This window comes from Eulemur rufifrons, chromosome 19, assembly GCF_041146395.1.
Source record: "Eulemur rufifrons isolate Redbay chromosome 19, OSU_ERuf_1, whole genome shotgun sequence".
In the NCBI taxonomy this organism is placed as follows: Eukaryota; Metazoa; Chordata; class Mammalia; order Primates; family Lemuridae; genus Eulemur; species Eulemur rufifrons.
In genome coordinates, this window is record NC_091001.1 from 90383807 (window position 1) to 90411742 (window position 27936).

At 39.6% G+C, this 27936-nt stretch overlaps 1 protein-coding gene and 1 non-coding gene across 11 annotated transcripts in view; both read right to left on the reverse strand.

Annotated features, from left to right (window-relative positions):
* Positions 1–8699: 8699 nt before the first annotated feature.
* LTBP1 (latent transforming growth factor beta binding protein 1) overlaps positions 8700–27936 on the reverse strand; it is a 384917-nt gene continuing 365680 nt past the window's right edge. For all 10 annotated transcript variants that reach the window (XM_069495124.1, XM_069495127.1, XM_069495126.1 and 7 more), the window contains 3 exons: positions 14694–14816; positions 11018–11167; positions 8700–9775 (listed from right to left, as the gene is read on the reverse strand). In XM_069495124.1, coding sequence (XP_069351225.1) covers positions 9594–9775; positions 11018–11167; positions 14694–14816 — 455 coding nt within the window. In that variant the 3' untranslated portion in view covers positions 8700–9593. The remainder of the gene's footprint in view (positions 9776–11017; positions 11168–14693; positions 14817–27936) is intronic.
* On the reverse strand, positions 27594–27783 carry LOC138400495 (U2 spliceosomal RNA). Its single transcript, XR_011236368.1, has one exon. It is a non-coding gene; the product is annotated as a U2 spliceosomal RNA (small nuclear RNA).

A 27936-nucleotide genomic window follows, 5' to 3' on the forward strand; every position in this document is an offset into this window, starting at 1 on the left:
ATTCCTTTCCCATTGTTACAGAAAGTAGATAAACACAGCAGTCATGCTTAAGAAGGTCCTGGAGATCAGGAGCTCAGAGGCCTCAGGAATGGGATCTGGGTCACGCCATCATGTCAAGCCATCTACTCTGCAAAGATGGTGGCTGAGAATGACGTGATCTAGAATACGTAGTAGATGATGTGTATCAGTTGTGGCCCCAACTGCAGTGGCCAGGGCTGTAATTTATCCCACTACGTTTTTTCTTATACATTTCTCCCAGGAAAAAAGGTCCAGAGGATCTTGGAGAAGCTCTTCCCAGAAATTTTTATGAAGGAGTAGATCTGAGTAGTTAAAATGGTGGACTGTAGTGGAAACTGTGATGTGACACTCTAACCCTTTAAGAGAGGGGGATTTGCTCCTTCAGCTATTGACAGTCCTCAGCTATCAGCCCTCTCCAGAAGTTATCCTGGGCTGGAATTCTACCTTGCACAAAGTCATGACTCTTTCCCCAGGGGCAACTAAGTTTCAGTAAGTGGTCAGTAAAGAGGTCAATAAAGGCCCGGGCCCCTCACCTTATCTCAGGACATTAAAGGGTCATGATATTTTTCAGGGTCCCCAAAGGGTTGGCTTATCCTTTATTGAGACTCCATCACAGTCCAATTTCTTCCCTTCCCTTCCCTTCCACATGTTGATCCCAAGAGTATACGAAAATACTAATTCCCATCCCAGAGTCTGCTTCCTAGGAAACTTATCCTTCAACAATAACATTATTGGAACACATGATGAAATGTGAATATGGACTCTTGCTTAGATAATAGGATTGTATCCATGTTAAATTTCCTGATGTTTGACCATCACACCATATTTATATCATCAAATGTCCTTTTTTTTAGGAAACACACACTGAAGTAGACAGGGGCAAAGGCACACTGTATCTGCAACTTAATCACAAGCGATTTGGAAAAAATTATGCAAGGAGAGGTGGAGGATTGGAGAGAGAAAGAGGGAATAATAAAAGAAAATAGTCTCAAAGAAATAGTGAGTTACAATCACAGAATTAAAAGAAGTTTCTTGTCACTGTGACTGGTTTTTGGAGTGCAGACAGCAAGAGGGCACATAGCATGACCTGACACTGAGGAATAAACAGTGGACACATGGAAATTTATCTGGAAGACAATGGAAGGCCACTGAAAGATTTTAAGCAGGGAAGTAACTTGATCAGGTTTATATCTTTGAAACATCACTCTGGTTACTAGATGGAAAATGGATTGGAGGGAGGCAAGAATAGGGTCAGAAGACCAGTTAGGACAGGCTCTGGTGATAGGAAGATGGCTCAGAACAGAGAAGTGGAAATGAGAAAGATTAGACGTAGATGGAATGTAGAGATATTTAGGATACAGAACTGATAGCACCCGCTATTGATTGGCTGTGGGAGATGGGGTGAGAGCAGGCAAATGTGGCTTTCAGATTCTGGGTTGGACAACCGGACAAGGCAGGGAACATCTAAGCTCCCTGGAAGCAGGGCCTTGCTTGTCTCAGGTGCTGCTGTATTTCCAACGCTCAGCTCTAGTCTGCAGGTGTTCAATCAATATTCGCTGAATAAATGAATGAGTGGATGAATAAACTTGGAAGTTAAGATAGTAAGTTCACTTTTGGATACAGAGAATTCTGAGTGTCTGTGAGTCCTCTTTTTTAAAGTACACTCTGGGGATGGTATAACCTTTTGTTCAATTATGAAGGTAACCAGCAAAAAGGTAACTCCTGTGTCCTTATTTTCAGACCATTATTCTCCTAAGTATTTAGAGGTTGAAAGTCCCCATTAGACCTCTGTAATCAATACCTTATCACTTTGGACCTAATTTGATTTTAAAATGACATAGTGACTGAGTATTGATCTTAGCTAATGGGAAAACTGTCTGACTTTGGCAGTCATCCAAATTACTTTATCCTGTTTATGTATATAATTATCTTTCTTTCTTTCTTTTTTCTTTCCTTTTTTTCCATTTTTGAACTTGAGCTTAACATATCATGTGTATCTCACATTAAGTGTTCTGGTCAAAGTTAACTCTAAAAGCATGCCCCTTTTAAGTAGACAAGAAGGGATAGCTCAAGAGTAGAATAATAATGAAGAAGAAGGAGGAGGAAGGGGGAGGGGGAGGAAGAAGAGGAGGAAGAGGAAGAGAAAAGAAGAGAGAAGGAGAAGAAAGAAGGAAGAAGGAAGAGGAAGAGGAGGAGAGGAAGGAGAGGAGGAGGAGAGGAGGAGAAAGAGGAGGAGGAAGAGGAAGAGGATGAAGAAAAAGAAAGGGAAATCCAAGGATTTTTACTGCCACCCAGTGGTGGTGCTCTCAGACAAATGTAGTACAAAGTCCACTGTCAGTGTTGTCCACAGCAAAGTCCCAAATGCCATTCATTCAGGCTCATTGACTAACCTGCAATGCTAACTTGCCATGAAAATTTGTATCATGTTTTCCTGATTTTGAAAGTAATAACTTCAGTTGGTTCTCTTGTGGTCCCAGAGAAGATCATGGGCTTCCATTAATAGCCAGTTGACTTTAAGAGTGTCCTTAGTGAGGGGAAGATCTGGCTAATTAAAGCCCTTGTCTAGTTGGCACACCCAACCCCTGCCTGGCTTTCCCTGGCCCACCCCATACACACACCCTCATAGAGAGTGAACCTACCTCATTCATTCACCTTTAAGTCCCAACTGGGCATTTCTGAGTCTTTTTTTATTTGTGCTTTTATAACTCTGGGCTCCTAGGTTGACTGCTTAGAGCCCATGGAAACAAAAAAAGGCAAACTCCAGCTTGTTGATTTTGAAACAAGCAAGGGCCTTTGCCAACTCATTGGAGAAAAAAAAAATTGTTAGCACAAGATTTACAATAAAAGAAAAGTAATCGGCCCCAGCATAGCATTTAAGTTTTACAAAATACACTTTTTGGCCTTGACAAACACCATCCATTTCACACAAAGCTCATAAAAGCATTAATGTTTCCTATTTTTGAAACACACATCTAGTGCTCTCTGTGTGCTAATGATGTGGCCCGTTAACCAGGGTTTGACTTCTTTGTGCCCACCCACTAGTTTGCCCAAAGTCATAATCTCTGGCAGTGATATCATTCTTTGACAGTACAAACACACACCACCCAGGTCTCTGCTTTTGCCTGCAGGCTTATGGAAGAGAAGCCAACGGGTAAGGGCACAGAGACCACAGGGCTTTGCTTGTGCCCACTGGCTAGTGCAGCTGGCTCCCAGGGACTGGCCTGGACCCAAACCAAAACAAACTACCAGAGAATGCTGTGCAAAGTCAACTTATATAATTTATAAGAGTGTGGAGACCAAAGCTGATATCCAATAAAAGGTCAATATCTATATCTATCTATATTTCTATATTTATTTATTTCCTGGCATCTATAGCACGCCAGTTTTATAAGGAAATCTTGGGGAAAGAATGGAAGTTGTTTTCACCCCACTTGTTTTAAAGAGCTTTTAAAATGGTTCTACTGATACAGTATACTACATATAAGAGTCCAGATGAAAACCGTTGGTTATGCTTACACAACAATATTCTTCTAATCCTAAAAAGAATAACATCACACAGTAAAAAATAAATACATCAGTTTCTGTTGACTTTTGGTACTGAGTAGGCTACAAAACAAAACAAATTTAGCGGTAAATGAAATCCCATATCCCACATGGAATACTGCATAGATATCAATACAATCTTCCAATCTGTAATGCAAGCCAAATCACAACATGAAATACATTTGAGTACATTTTTATAGAAATGAATACAAATCAACTAGCAAAACAGAATACATATGAACAATTTCCTATACAGTAGTCAAAGCACCTGAAACCAAAGATGTCAGTAACAACTCGGTACAAAACACCCAGCAAGAAAACAAATGGGAAGGATACCTATTTCACACTCATAGTAAAAGCTAATATTTCATTGAATATTAGTATGCAGTAACAGGAAAAATTAATAGATTCTAATACCCACAGTTTGACTCTTACACTATGCCAATGCCTCTGTTGGTTCAAAGATGGACAACATTCACTTTGCTCCGATGTTTAATGTTGCTGTGCTCTGCCACTAGAGAATCTCACTATTGCTATTGTCTACCTGTTTTCTACTCCTTCCTCTCTAATTCCCTAAGTTGTTGGGCCTTTCATCTTCAATATGGGTACACTAGGGGGTGGAGTGGGGAAGATGTATGCTGCCAGAATAAATGAAATAACTCTGTGCTTCCTGGATTACAGACACTGCATCTGTCTGTTCAGTGCCTCTGAACTGAATGTTTACTAGGCTACCCTCTGGAAATACATTTAACTCATGGTTTTCATTTTGTGACAATGTATGCACTCGGGGTTATATATTGTTTAAGGGACGTCAAGTTAGAATTTCTAGCAATTGGCTTAGTTGTCTTATTAAAGGGGGAATAATAAAAGATTTTATCTCACCAATCAATGAGAATTTTTTAAAATCCTATGTGGTCTGGGTTTCTGGGATGACCCATTGGTTGGTCCTTTCAAACAGAGGTCAGTTCAGGCATGTTTCAGACTCAGAGGTTTATTCTTGAGTTACATGAGGTTTCTGTGGGCAACAAAACCAAAAGGAATGTTTTCTTTAGCTGCAAAAAAATTTAATAAAATTCAACACCTATATTCACATTAAGCCCCCTAGCAAATTAGGAATAGAAAGGAACATTCTTCACCCTATGAAAGGTATTATTTAATAAATATGCATCATATTTAATAGGGCAACAGTAAGAGGATTTTCTTTAAATCAGGATGCCTGCTATCATCACTTTACAATTCAATATTGTCTTGGAAGTTTTAACCAGTTTAATAGACAAGAAAATTAAAGTATGAAGACTGGAAAGAGAGAAACAAAACGGTCATTATTCACAGAAGATACCATAAAATCCCCAAATAATCTTAGGATAGATTGTCTGAATTAAGAGGAGAGTTTAGCAAGTGCTGTTTTCTCTTCCAAGAGCAGGACATTCCAGGTTGGGCTTTGAAGCAACATGACATCCTGTTCTGTATGTGCCTTGGAAGGGTCTGGGATTTGTATAGTTTAGAATAACCTGCAGGGAACTATTAATGTCACAAGGGAAGGAACTAGGGAGGACAATTCCTATGAAGAGGAAGAGAGAAGTTTGCTTACTGATAGAAAAATTAGTCACCATTCAAAGAAAGGAATCTGGGAATGTGCAGGAAAAGTTAAGATGCCTAAAGGTTGAAGGGGACCTTCAAAAACATCTTAGTAGGTAGGACAACCTTACCCCGCCCATCAACCTCACAAGGTAAGGCTTCCCTTTTTGGCATCACCTACCACTCTCCCTGGGTTCTTCTTCCAATCCAGCCACGCAGATTTTACTGGTCCTAAAGTTCTCCAGACAGTCTCACTCTTCTTCCAGTGACGGCTGTCCTGTACTTCCCAAGGCAATGAAAGCTGATCAGAGGACCCTCACATTCCTGTGATGACTGCAAATGTTTTATCCTAAATTAGGGATTTTTTCCCCCTGAGAAATGTTTTCTATCTTATCAGAATGTGATTTACTCCTGCACTTTGTAGATGATACCTTCCCTATTCCTTTCTTCTCGTAATTGCAATTGCCCGTCACTTGGATATTGATCTTTGACAGCCATTTTTATTTTCTTGTCAAAGATTTGAGTAGTAAATCAGGTGCTCTGGTACATACTTAAGTCATTCTTACTTGGAAGTTGAGAGTATTAGAATCATAGAACTTCAGTTGCTGCAAGTTATTAGAACAATTATGGTCTCGTAGGTGAGGGGAAAAAAATCTCTTTTCCTCTACCCTTCTAAATTCTTGGGTGGGGCCCCTGTAACAAAAGACAGATTAATAAGCAAAAAACAAACAGAAGTTTATTAATGTGTGTATCTGATATATACATGGAAGAAACCCAAGGAAAGGAGTAACTCAAAGAGGTAGCTTAGAATTTAGGCTTAAATACTGTCTTCACCTAAAACAGAGGAAGAAAGGTGTGGTAGAGGTCAGTTTGGGGAAGGTGACCAGGAAAAGTACGGTAAACAACAGCAAGGCTTATTTTGCAATTTTAAGTTACAGAGTTATCCTTCTCTTCCTGGTACAGAGAGGGAGACACATACAAATTGAAATTTCCTGTATAAATGTAACTTTCCCTTACAAAAAAGTAACATGCTGCTTCTCAAAATTAATCACCTCAAAATAATCATTACGCTAAAGAGGCATTTTTAGAGTAGCATAGTCTGTTCTCCTACAGTTTGTCTACACAAGGTAGTACACGTAACACTGACATGCATGTTGACTGACATCTTGCACTGTTGACTCAAATGGAATGTTCATGAACCTCATTTCTTATGCATACCAGATTTCTGCCAATTTGCATTTCTGTCAATATGGCAACCTTAAAATTTACCAGAATTAAAGTACATTTTAGAGTAAGAAAGCCTATGTGTAAATACTAAAGCTAAATTACAGTAGTACTCTTTTGAACTATAATGACAAAGTTGTACAAAAGAACTGTGGTATATTTATTTATGTGTTTCATTTGCTGGATTTGTGTAATAGTGCTCATTTCAACTACATGGCAAACCTCAAGAATATGTTAAATAACTTCAAACTACATAGGTTTAAATCAGACAGCCAGGTTTAGTATTTTTGGAAGTGTTTGATTTTATGACAAAAGAATAATATGTTATCGTTAGTATTTTAAGGTGCAGACACCAATTCCATGAGTGGGCAGAAGAAAACTGGCTCTTACTTGGGCATGAGATGCTTAAGAGCAGCTGGAAAAAACCTGTCTGATGAATGCCTAGAATGCATTTTACCATGTGCCTGTCTCTCCATGGACAATGAATTAGGACCAGTGCCACAGAATCCCAAACCTTGTGTGAGGACAACTGGGCAGTAAAATTGCAGTAACTTCTAAAAGGAGCTAAACAAATCTTTATATATTACAAAAACACAACTTTTTTTCTAGGGATGTGAAACAAAGTTTCAGCAACAAAACTTACTTAAAAAATAGTAAGTCATATTTAAAGCTATGTGTTTTCATTATGTGTGCAGGCATCTCCCACTTATGTCAGTAATATGTTCTATAAGAAAATGCTAACAGAATTTATAATACATCTCAACCCAAATCCCCAAATTTCCTACAAATACAACTGAAATACAACAAAACCATCATATTAGAATGTAAGAACTTAAAACATGTCTTCTTGATCTGAGTTGCTTTGTGTGCAGTAGTAGTATCTTCTCTTCCATTATAATTGTTTTTCTCATGCACTCAAGTGGCTTTCTTCTCTACAGTTTTAGACAATTGCTTTACTTTTTTGGGACTCACACAACACTAGGTAAAAACAGGGTCTAGACATGGAAGGCATCATGAAAATGCATTCTAATCAAGGGCACATGCTGGAAACTGATCACGAATTTCTCCTATGCAAACATCAGCAGAAAAATGTTGCAAGAGATAGGTAAGATACTAAGCTTCTATGAAGCTTGGATATTGTATGAGCTTTCTATTACTGCAAATTTAGTGGCTTCACACCATACGTATGTTATCTTACAGTTCTGTAGGTTAGAAAGTGACACAATTATCACTGGATTGAAATCAAGGTATCAGCGGGGCTGCATTCCTTTCTGGAAGCTCAGGGAGAATATTTCCTGCCTTTCCCAGTTTCCAGTGGCTGCCCACATTCCTGGGGTCATGACCCCCCACCCCTTCCTCCATCTTTAAAGCCAGCAGTGGCAGGTTCAGTGTCTCTCACTTCGCATCTGACTTCTTTCATATTCACATCTCCCTCTGATTCTCCTCTTCTGCCTTCCTCTCCCATGTGTAAGGTCCTCTTCCTTTTAAGGATGCGATGACACTGGGCCCACACAGGTAATCTAGGATAATCTTCCCATCTTAAAGCTGGCTGATTAGCAACCTTATCTGTAATCTTAATTCTCCTTTGCCAGGGAAGGTAACATATTTATGGGTTCCAAGGATTAGGACATAGATAGCTTTGGGCTGCCATTATTCTGCCTACTGTATTCAAAAGCAAAAGCTTATCTTTCAGGAAAACATCACATGGGGAGATCTGCGGGGTATGCCTACACATAGCTTGTTTTTAAAAACTCACATGCTTTTACTGAATAGATTCTGAATTTCAGTTTGTTTTAAGTTATGAAACAATTGCATTACTGTGGCTTGTGTAAGCAGGGAGTGGAACTTTAAAAACTGTTATTCATTCTTCCGGTGATATATATTTGCATTAGTTTGCAAGGGCTGCCATAACAAAGCACCACAGACTGGGTGACTTAAACAACAGAAATTTATTTTCTCTCAATGCTGGAGGCTAAAAGTTCAAGACCAAGGTTTCAGCAAGGCTGTTTTCTTCTGAGGCCTCTCTCCTTGACTTGTAGATGGCCGTCTTCTCCCTGTGTCTTCACATGGTCTTTCCTCTGTGTCCGAATCTCTTCTTAGGGGGACACCAGTCATGTTGGAGTAGGGCCCGCTCCAATGACCTCATTTAACCTTAATTACCTCTTTAAAGAGCTATCTCCAAATATAGTCACATTCTGAAGAACTGAGGGTTAGGACTTCAACATGTGAATATATTGGATGGAAAGAGTTCAGCCCATAACAACATCTAACACATTTTACGATTAACTCATAAGAAAATCCATATTAATAGAGGACCACTTGTAAAAATGAAAGGGGGAAGAGTAGGATACAACTTGTACACTTGTACTGACAATTACTCTCAGGTAGAATTTTTTTTTCTACAAAAATGGTGATTTATTTTGCTTTAACATACAATGGTAAATATATTGGGGATCATAAAATTTTTTAAAAAATTTTGCCAGGCTTACTTTACATATTACAATACTAATGTAAGCTCTTAAATTCTTCCATTGCAATGTAGAAAAGGGATCCAACTGACACCTGCTAGCAGCTTGGCTAAGGATGGACATTAAAATCAGACAATATACTGAAAATATAATGTATTTTTCTCCAAATGTGTATAAAAGTTTTGAAAACAGAATCACTGCCTGCTCCACAGGACAGACAATTTGAATTTTAAAAATGCTCCAGACCAGAAATAGCACAACCCTGTGTAATAATACTTTATAATACAGTTTAATATTTTATCAAAGACTTTTGCACTTGAGATTAAAAAAAAATTGAAGAAAAAGAAAAACAGTAGCCAAGGAACTGCACAACCAACCAGAAAATGAAAATTACATAAAATATTTCTACCACTATTTAAATGCCAAATTTAATCAAGCAATAGTAAAAAACAAAACAAAACAAAACAACATAATAATACAACCTTCTGTTTAAAATAACAGCACTGTTCCACCTCTTTTCCACTGAATTTTACATATGAACAGACTATATATACCGGTTTTTCAGAGAAATGTCCATTTTGGTCTGTCACACCAGTCAGGCTCATCCTAAATCCTTTCACTGTCTTCAGAGTTCACGCAACTCCATGCTGTTTCCGTATTTGCAACACTCTGGGTTAGGTACAATGTCTCAAGTATAATACATTTCTCCCTTTTCCTTTACACAGTGCAGAGTATATGGGCTTAGGTTATGTAGACTCTCTTTCACTCCAGGTCACTGTCTTTTTCTAAATTCAAGGCGGTATTCAACGGAGTGCAGTAGTTGGGCTTGTCAGAAGGTACGTAGCCTGGCAGACACAAACACTTGTAGGAACCTTCGGTGTTAATGCACTTGGCGTTCTTGCAGAGAGACATCCGGTTGTTCAACTCATCGCATTCATTCACATCTGCAGTAAAGCCAAAACACGCAGGTCAACGATCTTTACTATCGCCCTGTGAGAAAACATAACCTACACTTTCCCCAGGCATCAGGGCTGCCTGAATGCTGCGCCCCCACCATGAGCTTCCCAGCTTCCCCATGATTGTTTGTTTCAATCACAGACAAGATAAAGATGACTATCTATCTACCTGTCTATCTATATATCTATGTATTTTCAAAATATTAAGGGGATACAAGATGACTTTTTAGATCTTAAAAAGGTAGATTATCAGGGAGGTTCTGGAATTTCTTCCCCTATTATTTAGCACAACATGAACATTTTGTCAGCTTGACATTTTGTAGTCAAACCTTAAGAAAGTTGGAGGAACTATATTACCTTTAAATTCCTTCCCACAGGCATAGAAAAACTGCTAGTTTTGTCAAGAGGAACCAGACAAGTAAGCAGAGAGCTCTCTGAGCAGCCTGGCGACAGCCTTCAGGTACATTCTTAGATCTACTAAACCAGATCCATTTAGGCTCTCACTCACTAGAAACATCTGTAAGAACCCAAGTTACCTATTTTCCAGACCTGCCACAGATTAAAATTAACCAAACCGAAATGGGCTAAGGGACAGCTCCAGGAGGGAGGAGAAAAATAGAATTCAAAACTTAAAATAAGTAACTATTAATAAATCAAGCAAGGGGGCTTTTAGCAGAGAGTCAAATAATCCCTGAAAGGCACAGAGATAAGGTTAAACATATGTTTCCTGTTATTTTCAATATAAGAGGGAGGGCAATGTGAAAGATAGTTCTAGGAGGAGTTTTATCCAAAATGATTACTAGGAAGTTGTATTTTTTCCCCCAGAACTCTACACCCCCTTATTCTTGTGTCAAGTATTCAGCACAGTCGTTATTGGCTGCAAAGTCAAAAGCTAAATTTCAGAGTCAAAGTAGTTACCTGGCCCATTCTGGTCTTTCCTCCACATATACCACTATATGAATTCTTAAATGAGATATCAACTCTCCCTTTCTAAAAAGAATTGTGGTAAGACATACAGAACACAAAATTTACCATTTTAACCATTTTTACGTGTACAGTCCTGCGGCATTAAGTACATTCATACTGTACTTAAATGTACATCTCCAGAACTTTTCTCATCTTCCCAAATTGAAACTCAGCAAATTTATCTTAAATGTACTCAAATGACAGATCTGGCCACAGAGGATCTCAGGAAAAGAATAATTCCCATAAGATACACGTCATGCGTACCGACACAGGTCATCTTGGCCATATCCAGGTGATACCCATCAAAGCAATCACAGGTGTAACCTTCCTGGACCCTCACACAGCGGCCGTTTTCACAACCATTGAGGATGCCACACTCTTCAGCCTGTAACTCCTCAAAGCTATTTAAAAAACCTAGAAAGAAAACGGCAGGAGCCAAGTTAGAAATTTTCAACTTCCTATGCGATTTTTAAAAAGGATTTATTAAGGGTACAGTTCATTTTACCATACATATATAAACATATATATATATATTCTTCAAGCATGTTAACATTAGCATTACAATTTAAGTTAATCCTGAAAATATCTGTATACAACATTAAGCATAAAAATACTAAAAATTTTGTATGTGCTGTGCAGATGAGCCCCACATCTTGAATTCTGATGTTGTATATTAAACTTACATAAGCTGAGAAGGCAAGTATAGTTTTTGTTTTGCTCTTAATTATTAAGAGGGTTCATCCAAAATTCCAAATTTCCTGAGTTCACAGTGTGGCAAATGTCAGAAAATCTTTCAGGATGGAACCAATGGAATTCACTATCCGAGTTCAGTAGGCATTTGCTAAGATCTGTAAGGGTGAGGTAGTACTTTTTCACTTGGAGTTTGCAAGACCAGAGAAAAGCCCGCCAGCCTGGCCGTGTGAAGTCTGTTTGTTTGCTCTGGCTGTGGACTGGGCCGTACAAAAGGGCTCTCGGGGGATCAAAGGATAAAGGCAGTGCTAAGGGGCCTCAAAACATCCTGATAAATGAGAAAGTACATCATACTTGTGCTTATAAAACCAAAAGTCTTTTTTAAAGGAAACAAAGAAACTCTTGTTTGACTCTTTTTATAGTTTAAATATCTTCAAACTGATCCAGTGCTAGTGTCTAGAGTTTTCGTAATATAAAAAAAATTTAGCCAGGCATCAAGAGTGTTTAGCTCTCGTTCTAGAGAGGAAAATTGTAAATAGAAATCCATGGTGATACAAACATACTGTCATGTGACCTCTCCTCTCCCCTCCCAAATGTACCACAAATTAGCTTCAAAAATAGAAACCACTGCCAGAACTGTATGTATCTGGACTTTGGAGTAATTCTCCAGTGGAACTGCAGGGGGCAGCAAAACATCACTGCTTATGCAGGGCCATAAGGTCTAACAGTAATTTTAAAAATCGAGTAACATATCCATGACAGGCCCATTTAAAAATTTTAAAGAAAAAAAAAATGTGCAGGCCATGAAGAATATGACAGCAGATACCCAGAGCCAGTTTGATAAATACTGACTTCAAGTCTTAATCTATGAAAATATTCTCAAATTCCACATATCACAGCAAAATCATTTTGACTTTATAGCTAGTAATTTTTTTTTACTATTACAGAAATTAAAACAAAATTAAAACTTGAAACTCCCACACAAAATTAAAACTTGGAACTCTCCAAAATACTTCTTCAGAACTCTAAAACAGGTCAGCAGAGTACAGATCTGGTCTGCAATCTACTTTTTAAAATAAACACAGTCATACCCATTGGCTGATGTACTGTCTGTGGCTGCTTTCATGATGCTATAGCAGAGTTGAGCAATGACAACAGAGACCCCGTGGCCTGCAAAGCCTAAAAATTTTACTAGCTGGCCCTTTATAGAAAAAGTTTGCCTATCTCTGCTCTAATAAACTCTGGCTTCAGAAACACTGCTATGATGACAGGTGATGGAGTTGGTGACCCAAAAAGGTGATAAGAAACCTACTACCTTACTATCCACCCAACATGATTGTATCTGAACAGGGCCAGAGAGCCCTTGCTGGTGGTCAGAAAACTGGCTGGGAACGGGGACATATTTCTCTGTAACTTGTAAGAAATTTAAAGGCCATTACAAAGTCAAAGCTGGAGGTCTTGGAACTGCATCTCAACTTCCTATGTTGCTAAATAGGAAATTGATGTGACATCAACATGTTTATTTCTTAACATTTGTAGTAAATTAAAGAAGAACTTTCAAGCAATGCCAGCACTACAAAGAAGGTACATAAGCCAGACATTTCAACATGAAAATTCCTGGAATCTGAACTATAGTGTGATCGCTACACACATAAACCATGGGATTGTGTCAGCGTTGCACAGAGACTTAACCTGGTATTTCTGGATTTATGGGGAAAGCTGGGCTTTCTTTCAACCTTTATATTTCTTTGCTCTTTCATTTTTTTCTTAAGTAAACGTTTACTGACCTATAACATATACGGTGAAATATACAAACCGTAAGCACACAGTCTTATGGCTGTGAGGGCATTAAAACCTTCTTCATGAAGCAATGCGTGGTTATGTGTTGATGAAAATAAATAGTGCTATTAATCTATGGCATTGGAAGTCAGGATAGCGATTACCCTTGGGAGGTGGGTGGGGTAGGGCACCAGGGGCCTTCTGGCTACTGGCAATCTTCTTGACCTCGGGGGAAGCTACACAGGTGTGCGCTAATCAGCCTAGCTGGATTAATACGTTTAATAGAATGTTGTATTTGTCTACGTTTAAAAGCATTCTTAATTCTGCTAGGCAATCAACATACTACATCCTTCAAAAAAGGGGGGGGTAGAGAGAATGAAAAAGGGAGGGAGAGGGAAAAAGGAAGGGGAAGAGAAGGAAGAAAAAGCTCTTTTGAGGCAGAACTAGAATAGTTTCTAAATGCAACTACAAAGTTCATATTGTTCCTCAAGAACCAGGGCTTGGCTAGTTAGCTTCAGGCCCAGGTGGTAGGGCCCAAAGAAAGCAAAAGCTTCACTGTACTTTGTTATTCAGCAGTATCTCCAAAGACCTAAACCCCAAATCCTTGGACCACAGGGATTCCCCATCTGGAAAATGTGGTGCAGCTACACGGGCGAGGAGGCCCCTCTGTAAGACAAGGCACCAGGAATCATATTTCCCTGTTCCAGCTCTTGAACCGAGACAACCGTTATCTACTAATATTCTATTTTGGACCAGCCCATTTTTCAGACTTCAAATCATTATTCTGCATTTGAAGGCTCTGACTTCCCCCACGGGAACACGGAGCTTGCATGTTGGTAGTCCTCCTCACACAGCGTTCGGTTCCTTTCTCAACGGAAACTCGATTTGCAGCCACACGCTCCCACCTCTTCCGTGAAAGCTGTGCTCCTGAATCCAGGAAAAGCCAGCACACATCATTTCTTACTTAATAAATCCCCTCACGACTATATTCTGAAAATTCATTTCTTGACCGAGAGAGCAATTCTTTTTTTATCTCCGGCTCTAAAACACTTGTAAAGATCAACTTGGCACAGTTAACCTGTATGAAAAAAAAAGCTACAATACAATCAGGCTCTCACGGAAACCCTAGCCCTCAAACTAGACCACCACCTAAAGCGTAAAGAAATTATTTTGTTATGGAAATTATAGCAACAAGATCATTTGTTTACTTGAAGGAAAGTAAACGTAACAGTGTCCCCACCAGCAAGACTACTCATGGAAACCGGGGTCCTCAGACCCCCGTGTGCAGAAAGATTCCCAGGGCTTGTAAAACACGGACTGCGCGTCCCACCCCGGACTTCCTGAGCAGCGGGGTCTGGGGTGGAGCCTGAAAATCCGCATTCCTACCACGTTGCCAGGGGTCACATTTTGAGAGCCACTGATTGTCTCTAACCACAACTTAGTTCCCAAGTAATGGGACAACTTGGCTTACGGTCCTGAACGAAGTAGGGATCGGCTTCTGGCGCGTACTGTTCGCTGAAGTCCACCAGGGCATCCCGTCCGTACGGCCGCCGGCGCCCCGTCACCGGGATGTTGCACAGCTGGGCGTAGTCATCTAGGCAGGAAAGGACAAGCAGCATGAGGCCCCCCGGCTGCCCACGCACCGACCCGCACCCCCGCAGCTCCGGGCGCCCGGACCGCCAGTGCGCCCTTACACGCGCGCCTCCGTCTCCCGCATGCCACCGAGCCCGAACGCGTCTGGATATTTGTTTGTGGGGACTCTATGCGTCCACGTACAACGACTGCTGCGAAGCATAATTAAGGTTCTGAAGTGATGACCAAAAACAGTAGCTGAACAGTTGGTAGCAGCATCCCAGAGCCATCTGAGAGTGCTTCGGGCCTTTTGGAAGAATGGATTTATCCAAACCCCATCAGGTTTACCATCAAAAACATTTTTAAGGTATGATGTAGTCATTCTTATAGATAAGTACTTTGTCACTCACTAGAGACAGGAAAAATGTATGTCTGCTGTCCAAAAATGAAACAACACCAAGTAAGGATGCTGCTACTTAGTAGCCACTATTATAACTCCATAGTCCTTACACATAGCAAATGGCAATGATGATTGTAGTATCAATGATATCATTCTTATATCATATATAATAATAAGCATAGTAGTGGTAGTAATAACAGCTACCAGCCATATAATGCTGGCTCTGTGCCAGCTATTGTTCTAAGCACTTCATACACATTAATTCACTAAAACACTCCACCGCCCTATGAAGAGGTTCTATTATCTCCATTTTACGGATGACCAAACAAGTGCAAAGAGGTTAGATGACAGCTGGTATGTGGCAGCGCCAGATGTGAAGTCAAAAAAGCAGCTTCAGAGTGCACACTTTGAACATTCTGTCTCTCCTGCAACTATCTCAGCTCCTTTGCGATTCCTGTCCTTACCTCTCCGCACCCCAGCTAGACTCATCTGCGGTTACCACTTCCTGAGGCCACATTCCCATTCCGAGCTGGGCCAACCCCATGGCTCCCTGACTCTTCAAGTCCCCTTCAGTTCCCCTCACAGGAGGAGGGTCTCAGTTATCCTTCTGTCTTGGGACTGCTGAGCTTTCAATGCATTCCACGGTCCCGGGCTGCTGTTCACATTTAAGAGCAGAGTTATTTAGAAGGCCTACAGGGGAAAGCTATAGAAAGAACAGCTTCAGGTTCTAAACGTGGGTATTGCAGAAAATATACTACAGTGACATCTAGCAGTTGGCAAAAATTCTGGGGCTCCCCAGACGTCAACAGTTCCCCCAGCACTTGGGAGAGGCAGGTGGAGCAGCAGGCCCTGGGATTGGGTGGACACGCTCGGGACAGTCTCAAAAGGCAACAATCACACATGCCTAGAGTTTTCCGCTATTTTGTTTCCTCTTACAACATACAAAACTAAAGAAAAACATTAACGCAACAGTGTGAATTCTGAAGGCTTTCTTTCATCTCCCCCTCTTTAAATCACTTGAGGAACGAGAGTGAGGAGTCAAAGGTGTGTGTGGACGCACGTGCACACCCGGTCTCCCCGAGAATCGCACAGAGCAAGGCCAGAAAAGACCTTAACCACTGGATGGGGTAGGATCCTGGTGGCCCCTTCCTAAAATTCTCCTTATGTGGAAGCATTCCAGGAACAACATTCAGACCCCAGACGTCCCCAGCACTTCTGCACGAAACCATTCTGGAAGAAATATTAATTTCATTAAGGAAATGGCTAAACCTGGAAAAAGATTTTTGACTAAAAAAAAAAAATACAGCTTCAAATAGAGAGTGCACAAATGGCTGTCAGTTCTGCTTAAAGTCTAAAAAAGCAGAATTGAGGATTTCCCTGCAAGAGGGAGATCACTGAAATGTTTACCAGTTTCAAGAGCTGAGGTCATCTTCTCTTGTAACTTTTTATATACATTTGTTGACATCTATTCTATCTTTTATGTCCAAGCCACAGTTGTGATCTAGAGTGGATATTAAAAAAGAATTAATTCATGTACTTATTTTGTAAAACAAAATCCAGAGGTGGCTAAGCATCCTCCTCCTGGACATCTGTGGGCTGTCTGCGAAGCTTCACTGAGACTTGAGGTCCCAAGCTGTTGAATGACACAGTCAGGGCCAATGAGATGGCCTCAGCGCTCCGAGCTCTCACCACCCAGCAATGCCAAAGGAAGGCACTGGAAGGTGAGAGTAAAGAGGAGGGATGGGCTCCTGTTTCTGTGCAATGTTTAGGCTCAGCTGAAACTAAGTAGATGAGTAGGAATTATGTCACAAAAGATGTTTTGGATTAATTTTAAAAAGAGCTTACCCAAAGGCATCAAGAAAGGAAACCGAAAGTTGTGTTTGGGGACCACCAAGTGGGGCCTAAAGAAGCCTTCTCTTGACCCAGGCTGACGAATTGATGAATGAGGGATGTATAGAGTAAGGGGGGCAGGGGTTACCTCTGGGACTTGCCACATCTTCCTTCCCTTCCCTTCTTCCCCCACCATGCATTTTTCCTCTTAAGATTCTAGAACTTACTGTCCTTTGCTGCTTCACTTTGTCTAATGCATTAACATTCCAAGCTCCAAGATGGTTTTGGTCAGTTATCAAAACATTATTTCTGCATTACATGTGCTCTCTTTTGTATGTGAAGATGTGCTACAGTCCTATCATCGCCACGACATGTATTTTGAGTTACTTTTCTGGAAGCATGGATGGATGGGTCTGTCCTCATCCATCCATGCTGCCTCTCCCGTCACACACATTTGCTCTGATTCATGGCCAGGGTCAAGGGTGACATGTGCGTGGGGTAATGGAAAGAGCATGGACTCTGGAGGCAGAACCCAGAGCTCAAGTCCTGACTGCACAACTTACCCCCCGCTTAGCAATTCTGGGCAAGCCTCAGTTTCCATGTCTGTCATTCAAGGCTACTAATTCTTGTTTGTCTACCTCTGTGTTACTGACATATAAAAAATGAGATGATATTGTGGGACTGGTCATAAATTTTGAAGCACCAAGAAAACGGAGGATACAATTATCTCTTGTAGATGAAATTACAAATTCCCCACTGAGAATCTGGAAATAAAGATTTTCAAAGACAGTATTAGAACGAGTGACAGATTTAAATTTTAGTATTAACAAAACTTAAAAGCAATTCTCAATAGGCAAAGAATTGTGCAATAAATTAAGAGCAATGAAAAGAGCAGTCTCCAGGGGTTTTTAGATTTTGTTCCAAGATTATTTGGAGTTTTTTAAATAGATGGGGGAAAACTTTAGCTTAGTAAATAGAGACAAAAGTCTTCACTGACTTCATCTCAGACAAGATGACACAGAAGTACTGACCGCCTTGGCAAATTTAATTACTTGGTTAAACAGGGATAAAGTATGAACAATAGCACACTTTAATATTAGCTCAACAGAACTCAAAATATAGGGGAAAAACTGATGTCTAACAACTCTTAGTATGGGCCCGAATCAATTAGAAATGTCTTAAGTAGAGAGTAGGTTTATAGAAGCTGATTTTACCATCTTTTAGGAGAGCAATGGGAATACCACAAAATATTCTCATGAGTCTTGGGCAAAGTTTCCTCTTCAGAATCTTGGTATGTGCAAATTTCTAGCATGTGCTGGACCTCTGAGCACCCCAAGCCACAAACAGAACCCATCCTAGCTTGGAGGTGCTTGGCCTTGGCATCCCTATGGCGAGGTCACCGCTAGAGTCCAGCTTGGGGGATGGCAGTGAATCGTGGTTGGCTGAGGGGACACAGCTCAAGAACAGCAGATTCCTGAACTTCTTCCACAACCTCCCACGAGAACCCATGACAATGTCCTGGCTGCTACTTTATCCAGCTCATTGTGTGGAGATGCACACGTATTTTCTGTCCTTGGAATCTGTTTCTTTCTCCAAAACACCCTCTACTTACGCACATCAGCAACCATTAGTCACCTAGCTATCTGGGGCTTTGTGCAGAGGAATAGCTTTGCTTAGCAGGACTTGCCCTGGGAGGTGTACTCTGTGAGGCTATCCCACTTCTGAGACCCCATGCAATGTGTCCATCAGGGACCTAGCCAAACACAAATGTGAAATGAATAGGAAATGGAAATAGGCACACCTCAAGACCACCCCCCCCCACCCCAAACAGCCTTCCCTACCTCCCCCAGTGCGAATGCTTAGCTCTTGATCAAAGCTATGACAGATACACACGGGATGCAGTGGGACACCATCACTAAGTGGTCTAAACAAGATCCAGGCATTGATCACACTAAATTTCCCTGGCATGGAAGATTCATAGGACAGATGGTGTTGCTTTAATTTTCATTTTAAATTGGGGGGGGGAAGTTTCACCCCCTCGAGCCAGTGGGGGTGGGGCCCCTGCTGTCAGCAGCAATGGGAAGCACATTACCAGACCCTGGCAGGAAATCTCCATTCTTGAGGACACACACATCTGCAGGGCTGGTCTGGACAGTCACATGTCACAATGCCACTCTGGCACGTGAGGAAACCAGGAGGTGAAGTTTTAGTTCTGACTGAGGCAGATCAAGTTCAGCAGCTGTTAGAGATGATGAAGAGGTTGCCTTTCGTTCTCCACACATCAGGGCTAAAAATTCAGTGCTCTCAAGTTTGAACCGCGTATTTTTCAAATACCAGAGAAACAGGGACCAGTTCTTATACATTAAGAAACATGGGTCATATTTTACTCACATTTCCAGACCAGGTGTTTTTCTTACAGATTTAAACACGGACACACAACCGGGCAACGGAGGAAGGAGATGGGGAGAACGGGGTGACTATTTTTGCTCTAGTGTCTGCTGAGCCAGCATTATATTATAACAGGTACTTCCAAAAACTGAAATTATCAACATGTGGACCATTTCCAGAACATTCCATCCAGCACCAGTACAGGAAGGTGAAGGAGAAGCCCGGGTTGGCACCGCCACAGCACTGTCCACTCTGTTCTTTATCACAGAATAAACTCTCCGCCACAGTCTCTGGTGAACAGGCAGCAACCCTGTTGCTCTGAAATCACAATGTGTAGAGCTGTGACAGAAAACTAGATACACTAAACAGAGAAAGGACCTGGAGTCCAAAGATGTGGGTTCTAGTCCCTGTTTTTCCACTTCCTAGTTCCTCAGTCTGGACATGTTTCTTTGCGCTTTAGCCTCTCCATCTATGGAATGGGATTATGGTGTTCTTTGCTTAGTTGTATTAAAAGTGATTCATTCATCGTTCCATTCAGTGTCCGGCGGGTTGATTCTTTCGTTCCTACCACCAGAGGCTGAGAGCGTTATGGACAGCGTGGGCTGGGGAAGAGAGGAAGGATGGAATGCTGGCACGCTGGCGCATGGGCAATAGCTCCTGGGGACCACAGAAGTAATGGCTGAAGTCAGCCTGGAAGAGCCAGGGAAGGGTACCCCTTGGAGCGAGCGTCTGCAGCAAGGAGGTGAAGAAGAGGAGGAAAGGTAACTCAGAGAGAGTCACGGGCATATATTAATATAATAGACACGACAGCATTAGGGGAAGTAAAGTACCATGCAACCCTGGCTACTCTGGATCCCTGCTAGAAAACAGCTCAAAAAAGGAAAGTTGGCTGACATGTACTATTAAGCTCCGAAGTGCTAGATACTATGTATTCATACTTTTGCATACACCATTTCATTTAAATCTTGGAACGACCCTATGAAATAACTGTAATTAGCTCCTTTTGTTTCTGATAAGAAAACTACAGTTTTACAGCAAAGCTTGCCTTGCCCAAGGTCAGGTGAGGGATTTCAACCTAAAGTGGTCTATCCGCCAAACCATGTTCTTTCTACTCCACAGCTGCCCTTAAGAAACCCCGAGGGAAAAAAATTATTAAATACACTGCTTAGACCTGCAGCATCAGGTAAGTACTTAGTTTGGCAATAAGCATTTGTGACTGAAATTCCAGGGAGAGTAATAACTGTGAATGCTGATGAGCTCAGCTCTACTGGGGTCAGCTCTATCATTAGCAGGATTTATGTTTATTGAATTTGCTCGATTTATTAGGTGAAAGAGATCAAATTGCTTAATGTTCAATTAAATTGTACTTGCCGAGGACAGGGAAGTAATGAAGTCTAAAGTCTTGGCAGGGATTATATTCCGTGGGACTCCTGTAAATGGTAACGCTCTAAGGAAACTCGTGGGCCATGGAGCAGTCGAGTTCTTCCCACCCCCAGCCTTCACCTAACGTTACCCCTCTGAGTTCAGACGCTCCCAGCCTTTCCCATCAGATTGCTGTTTATTTAGCCGGACTAACTGAACAGAGAGATTCGTTGCACACAAACGCCAAAAAAGGGGAACTCCCTTTGCATTCTAAAACCTGGATTGAAAAATTTATATTCTCACAACAGTATTAAATTATACCACACACGAAAACCTTAAAATGACTAATAACTTATGAGTTTCTTATTGAGAACTGCATGAAAAGTTTTCCCCTTGCCTAAGTATCCAGGACTTTGGAAATATAACTCACATCCAGGCAATCTCAGAGAAAATTAGGAATGAGGCCTCTAATATTTAATAAGAGACAAGACTGAACAATACAATAAACAAAGAGGCAAAAGGGAAGTTCAACATGTTAATTTTCTAAACTGATCTACTTCATACTTTCTCAACTGCAAGGACAGATAAACCATTTTATTTCCCTTTTCCTGCACTTTGAACACCATTTTGAAGCGACAGTCTGAGAAGTCAACAATTAGGAAAAATAAATACTGTATATATGAAGTACATTTTTAAAAATTTATTTCATTAACTAAGAATTATTTAAAAACAGAAGCTAAGCAACGGCTTAAGATAAAGGGGAGGTTGCATCACATTGTCAATGTACTAAATGCAACTGAATTGTTCACCTTAGAATGCTTAGTTTTGTGTTATGTGAATTTCACCTCAATTTTAAAAAGTCAAGAGAAACAAAGAATACAGGAGGAAAATGTGCTTTTTATATATTAAGTCTGGAATTCATTTAACCTTTCTATTTTTAACTGGTAAAATGAAGAAACAAAACTAGATGATCTCTAAGGTCCTTTCTAGCTTATATATTCTATGATTCTGAAAGAAAATATTCTTACTATTGGGCTGCAAAAATTTGAGGAAGATAATTTGTCACTGAAAGTTGTGGCTGTAATATGAAGTAATTACCACTAGATGACGCTGTTACCTTCAGATGGTGCCCACCGAGATAGTTTCAGAATGACTAACAGGCGCATAATTTAACAAACTGTCAGCATGGACAATCCAACCTTCCCATATATTTTTTTTTGCTGGGAAAATGAGTTCAGAGAAATTTAATGATATTTCAGAGGGCAAGTCAGGATAAATTCTCAAGGTCTTCTTTTACTAAAAATAATAAATTATTAAATTATAAGGATAAAGAAAATTGTGTTTAAAAGTACATTCTAACCTTGCTTATTTCTCTAAAGTTTTACAGCAGGGAAAGCTGTCCTGACAGTTGTTCGAAACCCCCTTGATTCATATTCAGGGGGATAGATCTCAAGGTTCTGAATAACAAAGATATACCTCTGTATCCGTTATCATTATTTAAAGAACAAGTCCTAAGTAATTAATGTAATACTAAAATAACACTATAGTCAATATCATTATTCATGAAATATATATTCCATTCAATAGGAAATCAGACATCACTGCAAAGCAAAAAACTGGAACTTTTTTTGAGATCTCTGATTCTGTTTAATGGGATCTTTATATTGTTGTTTACTTTAATTTGAGCTGACTGTCTCCTCTTACCTTCACCTCTGGATCTGTTCACAATCAGATACAGACTTAGTAACTCTTACTTTTGGCAGTGATTTTTTTTTTTTCCTGTTCTTGGTAGAGGCTCATAGATTACCACATTAATGCCACATTAATGGTATTTTCTAGAGTTGAGCAGTGTACAACCAGCACAACTATTCGCAACAGCTCTGTCTGCCACTGAGACTTGAAGCTCAGAAGGAAGCATAAAGAAGACTTCCGTAGGTCAGAAACCTGCCCAATGAGCTAATCTTTTATAATCTGCTTCCTTCTTAAGGTACTGGCTACTGCTGCTGAGTGAAACAATTACCTTCCTAGCTTCTGCTCCCTGTGGGTTTGAATAAACACAAGGACCTGGTTGCTCTGTAAGCACTTTCTAGATGCTTTTCTCCCAAGCATAAGGGGCACAATCTGTCTGCTGCATGAAGGGGGAGTAAATTTTCCCTCGCCCGTCCTCTGCCAGGCTCGCCCGCTCTGGCCACGAGGTCAGCATTTCAAAGGCATGGGCAGCCAGCAGCTTGGTTCTAGCTATAGCTGTTTTACAAGGTTAATTAAGAAGAGGTCAAAGTAAATACAACATTATTTTAATTCAAAACCTCAAACTCAGAGCAGGGTTTTAAACAATTATGCACAGTGATGCACAGTCACCCTCTTCACAGTTCGTCCTTCTTAGAGTACACTTCAGCTGGTCCCATTATCAAAGACAAAAATGTAAGAGCAAATTTTATTTAAAATATATGAAAGTAAAACATTCACCAGAACAAACCATTTAGTACAAGATAATACTGAAAGGGCGATTGTAGAAAACTGAATGCCTAATCATAATCTCTGATTTTAACAGAGAAAGTTTAAACCACCAAGACTTTTACTTTTGAGATAAATTTGACTGCTTGTTAATTAAAAATAACAGTGTTGCTTTTGTGATCAGATTGCTTACATGCATGCCTTAATTTCTCTACTTTGGCTCTAAATTAGATTCTAATAGGACACCAGTGAGACTATAATCATAATAAAATTTATTTTCTATTCAGAATATTTTACAGAACAGAGAGTAGACAAATACTTTTCTAGCACTTCCATGCAGTATAGCTCTTAGGAAAATAAATATGGATAAAACTGACACTCCGAAGTCCAAGCTGTATAAACAGTAAAATTTCAGAAGTGCTCATATCACCAACAGGTAATCTGTTAATCAAACTCCTCTCACATTGAACTGTTCCATAATTGTTTTTGAGGACAATGAGACAATAGCTTCAACCAGTTTTCAAAATAGAGAGTTCATGCCACATTGAAGTCCAGCAAGACCACTGGTCCTTCCTAGCTGGCATTCCAAACACTTGCTGACTCACCAGAAAGCCAGGGAATTGTGTTTGGGAACTACAGCTTGTTCCAGGACACTCCTCCAGGATTCTGTCCTCAGCAGTTTAGCAGGAAATGAAGGAGTAAGTTTCCCCTTCCATCAGGATTTTTGTTGCTGCTGTTGTTGTTGTTGTTGTTGTTGTTTTCTAAGCTCTCTTCACTTTGAGGCTAACCATGTTTACTTTTCTTCTAATATGTTTTTAATCAATGACTACAATATGATCCTAACTAGAATGTGACTTCCTTGCCCAATGCTATCTTTTCCTCCAATGCACCTGCCCAAACACGGTAATTTTTTTTTTTAAAAGCCTACATTTTAGCTCCATTTCTAGTATTTTTCCTCATATGTACTATCTCCCCCACCTTTTGTACTTAGCTTCTCTGCCATTCATTCCTGTTTACTTAGCCCCTTTTGCAAAACCAGTATATCTCTTTCCCAGTTTAGCAATAGAGGTCCTGACCAGACCCAAAGCCCTGTGCAGCTGGGAGCCATCAGTCAGAGCCATGGGTCTGGCAGGGAGTCTCTATGGGGTGAGCACATCCCTTTAGGACAGGGTATTCTGATAAAAGATTTATTTCTTCTGTCCTGTTATTCCCTTGAGAATCACTGCAATGGAAGATACTGATTACAGGAACAGTATACACGAGAAGCACTTGGGGTCTCCTGTTTACAACGGAAACAACAAAACATTCTCTGTATCCCACACACTGCTGGGTAGACTCATTACCGTGCATATGCAGGGCCCACGTCCTGGCTGTAATTCTCTAACTGACAATCAGAGTCCTGAATTTCTCTACCCAGTAACCTTGGCTTGCCCAAGATGGTAATTCTGCTAAAGAAATAACTAAGTTTAGAATATTAACACTTTTCTGTTAAAAGTTTTAGGGTAAGATTTTTTTCCTTGTTATTGTGTACGTCTATAGTGTTTAAGAGAATCATATAATACGAGAATCTGACAGACTGGACTTTAACTTGAAATATAATTGATTTTTAGATTTAAGATTTTAAGTCGAATGAGAATTAAGAGAATTTTATTAGGTTGGTAAACAGTATTTAAATTAGGAATTCAATTTGTTGCATTTTAAATTTCATTTATTAGATTTAGAAGAGCTATTTATTTTTAAAAATGCTTATTAGGATGGCAGGTTTCTCTTTCAGCTATATAAAGTGCTTAAGAGAAATTAAATGCATAAAATTTCTAAATGGAGACCAAAGTGCTTAAAAAATTTAATTAATATACTTTATACAGAGAAATAACTCAAGTTTAATCCGTTTCTTGAGACATAAAAACAATCAAAAAATAAAATTGATCTTATTTTATAGAAAGTTATCAAACTTAGAATGACAAAATGCTAAGTTGAACTTAAATTCCTAGGCAAATCGAGGTGTTAACATTTATAAATTGAATACACTGAATGTTCACTAAAACCCAACACTGAATGGCCCTTTCTATGCATAAAGCCTTCCTCAGATGTCATAAATTACACTGGTAGTTTAGAAGCCTGGCAGGACACAGATGAAGCTTCTTGCAAGTCCACAGGTGTATTCACTGCACTAATAGGTCTGCACTATTCCCCAAACATAGTCCTACCCCTTACTGTTTTTTTTCATTCTTACCTCCTTTCAAAGAGACTTCTAGCACTGTCAGTGCAGGATAAGCATTAGCTCAACTCACTTCCTAGAACAGGATTTGATTCATAATAATGCTAATATCTATGGAGCATTTACTATATGCCAAGACACTTACATGCCATCTCACATCTAACCCTCAAACGACCCTCTGCAGCAGATTGCTGACACTACCATGTTACAAATGAGGACACTAACATAAGGATCACACTACATCAAAGAGCTGTGTCATAATTCATTACTGAATTTTATTTTGCAACAATCCTTTTATAGTAGGAAAAATATTTTTACCCTTTCTTTGGGAGGGATGAGAGGAAGATTTCTAAATAAAGAATCCTTTCAATGACAAACAATATGAATGGCTTTTGGGCCATTCCATTTAACATCCAATTCAATCTAGTTCCATGGATACCAGGAATTCAGGCCACTCCATTTTAGAGGCCTTCTATACCTTTCTAGTTTGATTTTAATTTTCCATTACAACTGATTAACAGCTACTTTTAAATAATAATGTTCAGTATCAATGATCCAAAAATTAAATGTTTTCATACGCAGAGTATTAATTATCATAACCTCTCAACTTTGGATAAAGAAGATTGAAGTAACTTGTCCAGCGCAATGACACAGAATCAAGGCCAAAGCAGAACAAGATCCCGGGATTGCCCAAAGCAAAGGCAATGACCACTCATTATGTCTCACATGTAGTATGTTCCAAAGTTATTATTAATATTCTTTGGAAACATATTTCTTGGAAAAGCCTTTAAACCATGACTGCTGAAAGGCCTTTTGCAACTATTGCCCAGTTACGATATTTTTTCAAGTTTAGTCCAGGAGTCAAATCCCTGTCTTCCTTCACATCTCCAAGGGTATTATGAAAATTCTTACACTGAGCTCTTTGGGAACATGTAAGAGCCATGCATGGATATGGAAGAAATCACTAGCTCAACTGTTTTCATACAGATTACAAATTCTTTTACTTTTGCAAAATTATATTAAAAAATTGGGATAGATTAGCTATTCCAAAGTTTTTAAAACTTTTGTGTCATAGCAAATGGTGAATTTATTAAATAATTTTGTATTGTTTGCACATTTAAATGCCTTAATATTTGGGAATGAAATATTCTAATTCTGAATTTCATTTTACATCTCATTAAATACAAATTACGCATCTGTTCCAAAATGTTTTGCCTAGTACATAGGTGTTATATATAAATAATTCAATAAAAACTGAAAACAGGTAAATTACAAATAATGTAGACTTCATTTCAGATAATTTACTTATTTCTTCTTGTAAACCACAAAATGTACATAATTTATATGCAGTAATAATCATTCTTCTTAGCATTATTAAGAGGAGTATGAATAACTCTTACCTTCTTTCCCCTAGTCTTAGAGTATAATCTACCTAACACAAAGGAATTTAGATAATAACATTGCTTTGTTCAACAGATCCTCACTAAGTGCCAACTCATAGCATGCCTTTGTACTTTTGTTCCTTAATTCAACAGACATTAAACAAAATCCATTTGTTCTTTCATTAATCATTCATTCTACATTTACATGGGGATACAGTGACGAACAGACTACACAGAATTCCTGCCCTCAGAGAGTTTAAATTCTAATTTGACCTTTCTCTTAACTTACATGATGAGGAAACCAAAGTGTAGACAGCTATTTGTTCCAGGTAGTATCATTAATCAGGAGCAGAGTTGGGATTGGGGCCATGTCTGCTGACTTCTTACATAGAGCCCAGGATCCTTTCTTTCCCTACACCATTTTAGCAGTTGTAGCTTCCACTTGGCAATTAGAAAACAATGTTTATTTTGAATAGGATAAGCATGTACAGTCATCCCTTGGTATCCCAGGGGGACTGATTCCAGGAGCCCCCATGCATACCAAAATCCTTGAATGTTCAACTCCTTTATATAAAATGGTGTCATATTTGCACATAACCTATACATATCCTCCTGTATACTTTAAATTATCTCTAGGCTACTTATAGTATCGAAAACAATGTAAATGCTATGTAAATAGTTGCTATACTGCATTGGTTTTTTATTTGTATTACTTTTGATTGTATTGTTATTTTTTATTGTGATTTTTTTTTCTTTTTTTTGTGGGGGAGGTGCACTGTTCCTGGAGGTACACAATACCAGGTCGACGTATGGAGTGGATAGAACAAGTTCCTATTCCCTCTCCCTGCTCCAAAAATCCATTTAGTATATTGTCTTTGGATAGAGGATATATCAGATATCAAACTGATAAGAACAGATACTACACTTGATCTTAGTCAAAGGTCTGAGAAGCGGTACGTCTCTTTTTTTCCCAAATATTTTTGATCTGCAGTGGTTGAATTGGCAGATACAGAACCTGCAGATACAGAGGGCCAACTGTACTGTTAAAAAAGAATTCAAATAGTAAAAAGGAAATAAATACATGAACAGACAGTCCTCAACCTGGCTA